Source organism: Medicago truncatula, chromosome 8 (assembly GCF_003473485.1).
Source record: "Medicago truncatula cultivar Jemalong A17 chromosome 8, MtrunA17r5.0-ANR, whole genome shotgun sequence".
NCBI classification, from domain to species: Eukaryota; Viridiplantae; Streptophyta; class Magnoliopsida; order Fabales; family Fabaceae; genus Medicago; species Medicago truncatula.
Genome location: NC_053049.1, coordinates 28880412 through 28883139, shown reverse-complemented (window position 1 = coordinate 28883139; position 2728 = coordinate 28880412). Strand labels below are relative to the sequence as shown.

Genomic DNA, 2728 nt, shown 5'->3' with positions numbered 1-2728 from the left:
AAATAGTTGAGTTTTAAAAACTTTATCATATTAATTTTAATTATATATGTATTTCAAATCAACCTGTCCATACGAATGCAAGGGTATGATGCTAGATATATGAATATGCAAGAACCGACTTTAAAATAATTTATCTATTAATCAATCCATAGGCATCATAGATAATTAAAATCTTATTAAATAACCTTTTATTTAATGGCGATAAAATCACCAACCAAAAGTATAAAACCAAAACCTTACAATCGAAAGAGAAAGATATCAATTTATTAAGTGTTTTTCTCTTTTTTTAGTTGAAATATATTATTTTTACAACGTAAAAGGTTGCAAGGCTTTGCTCCCATCATATCCCTTCTTCAGATAATGTGCCATGAATTCTTCAAAGCTGGTTTCTCTGTAGATCGGTGGGATTTCTTCTGATAACAATTTCTTTATAGGACCGTAAACCTTTGACGAAGATTCATCCAAATCATAAAGATTTCCAAAGAAATTAGCTACAGAAACTCTTGGTCCTTTATCACTTAATAACACTCGATGAAAAACACTGACAAAATTGTCATTTGTTATAAGCTGTAACATTGACAAATAAATTTCTATAAGTATATAATTACAATGACATCTACGTAACTATGAAGTATGGATTTTTTTTTTTTCATTTCACTTTATTTTGTTTTTCATTTCTTCCATTTTTCTAATATCTTTTAAACTTATAGAAATAAAAAAGATAAATGTAAATTATGGATTGAACAACTAATTTTCAATAAAAATTTAATTTCTTAATTCTACTCAAGCATACTTTGTAAAAAAGAAATAAATAATGACAATAAATCTCTGAAATAAAACATATAACTACTAAAAAGTTATATAATACTAATTCAATACATACTTGCAAAAGATCTCCTACGTTGACAACAAGAGCTCCATGCACAGGAGAAACGTTAACCCATTGATTCTCATGAAGAACTTGAAGACCACCCAATTGATCCTGTAGAACTATTGCCATGAAACCAGGATCAGTGTGCTTGGATGCACCCATAGTTAACTCTGGTTCAGGACAAGATGGGTAATAATGACCCTGAACATAAAGTGCTTCTAAGCAATTCAATTCTTTGAGATAAGATGGATCCAATCCAAGAGCCTCTGAGAATAACTCAAATATAGTATTACCTAATGCCATTATTTTGCTGGAATATTCAATTATAATGTCTCTGCAAGCACACAAACAATTTAAAAAAATTAAATAATTTGAATCTACCATTTGTAAAAATTAAATACACAAATGGCTAATAATAATAAAACCAATTCTCAAATGTTAACTTTAAGAAAATTTTGTTGAAAAAAAAAACTTCGAAAATTTAATATCTAAATCTAAAGTTCTTTGAAAAAAAAAGTGTCATTGTAAAACAATCAGATTATAGGAATGCACTTATACAAATATTCTCAGGGTTGCGATTTAAATAATATCATTAGTTATCCATGCGGTGTTGGCTCAATGATAAGAGTTTAACCTTGTTTAATGGTTATTGGTGTCACTTTAATTAATAATTAATTCTATCTTTTCCCATTTACCTTTTAAATAATAATAATAATAATAATAATAATAACGACAAAATAATACAAAGATTCTGAAGAGACTGTTGTCATATTAATTATAAATTATGTTGGCCGGGTGAGGGAGTTAAAGAAGGAAGTAATAAGGATTTTGAAGGTCGGATCTTCATTCCCAACATAATATTGACAATTACTAACAATACTAACATTTAAAAAGAAATATAAATGATGTCAAAATTAGCTGATTACCTTAAAACTTCAGGAAATTCTTCAGATTTGGGTGGCTTAGGAGCCATAGAACATCCAAAACTATCTCTCCAGTTAACATACTTGTTTTCATACAAGCTAGCATTGGAAAAATAAACAATATTCTTTTTATTATCACGATTATAAAATTGGCTCCTCACTTCAGAGTCTTGTTCATGAAACCTACGAAATCCATCAAGCATTTCATCCAATACACAAATGGGAATTTCATGATTAATCACTTGAAAAAATCCCCACTCCTTACATGCAGTTCGAATTTGACTAATTACCTCAATACGACGAGCTGGATCAACGTGAATGCCCTTGAGGTCTATGATGGGAACACTCAATGTTGTGTTATTGTTTGAGTTATCAAAGATGTTCAATTCTCCAGAATAAAACATGCGTGGGATCTTTGTTACCCCACTCTCCACAAGACCTCTTACACCAACTTTTGATTCTTCAAAAGCTTTCACTTCAATATTTCTATTATATGCAGAATTTGTGTTTTCATGTGATAAATTTGAGCCATTGAGCTCCATATTGAGATAAAAAAAAATCAATTATGATGAAGATAACTTTTGTTTTTCGGAATGCAAGGTTATTTAATAGATGTCGTGTGTATTTACTGGTAAAACAATGTATAAATCTTTGACTGATAATTTATGGATTATTATATTTACTCAGTCGCAAGTATTTATTCAGTCAAAATAAGTATAAATGTTTGGCCAATATTTTACAACTGTATTATATATATGAGTAATGATCCGTTGACATCAAATGTCAACCATTGATTTTATTTAATCAAAGGTTAATAATAGTGCCACATTTTTTTTTGTCAAGTAGCCTAGTGGCTGTAGCTCACACAATTTAATTGTGGAGAAATGGGGTGTCTGGGGTTCGAACCCCAGCCCCCTGCATATAAAATGCAATA

General features: G+C 29.5%; 1 protein-coding gene across 1 annotated transcript; it reads right to left on the bottom strand.

Annotated features, from left to right (window-relative positions):
* Window positions 1-306: 306 nt before the first annotated feature.
* On the bottom strand, window positions 307-2336 carry LOC11410704 (1-aminocyclopropane-1-carboxylate oxidase homolog 1). The gene is made up of 3 exons (XM_003628603.1): window positions 1798-2336; window positions 884-1205; window positions 307-567 (listed from the first exon to the last, which is right to left on the bottom strand). The coding sequence occupies exons 1-3, from the start codon at window positions 2334-2336 to the stop codon at window positions 307-309; spliced, it is 1122 nt and encodes a 373-aa protein (XP_003628651.1).
* Between the last annotated feature and the right edge of the window lie 392 nt (window positions 2337-2728).

Coding starts and splice junctions, on each gene's coding strand:
- LOC11410704 (XM_003628603.1), bottom strand. CDS start 2,336: ATGGAGCTCAATGGCTCAAATTTATCACATGAAAACACAAATTCTGCA. Junction 1,206..1,797: donor GAATTTCCTGAAGTTTTAAG/GTAATCAGCTAA, acceptor GTGTGCTTGCAG/AGACATTATAATTGAATATT. Junction 568..883: donor ACGTAGGAGATCTTTTGCAA/GTATGTATTGAA, acceptor TCAATGTTACAG/CTTATAACAAATGACAATTT.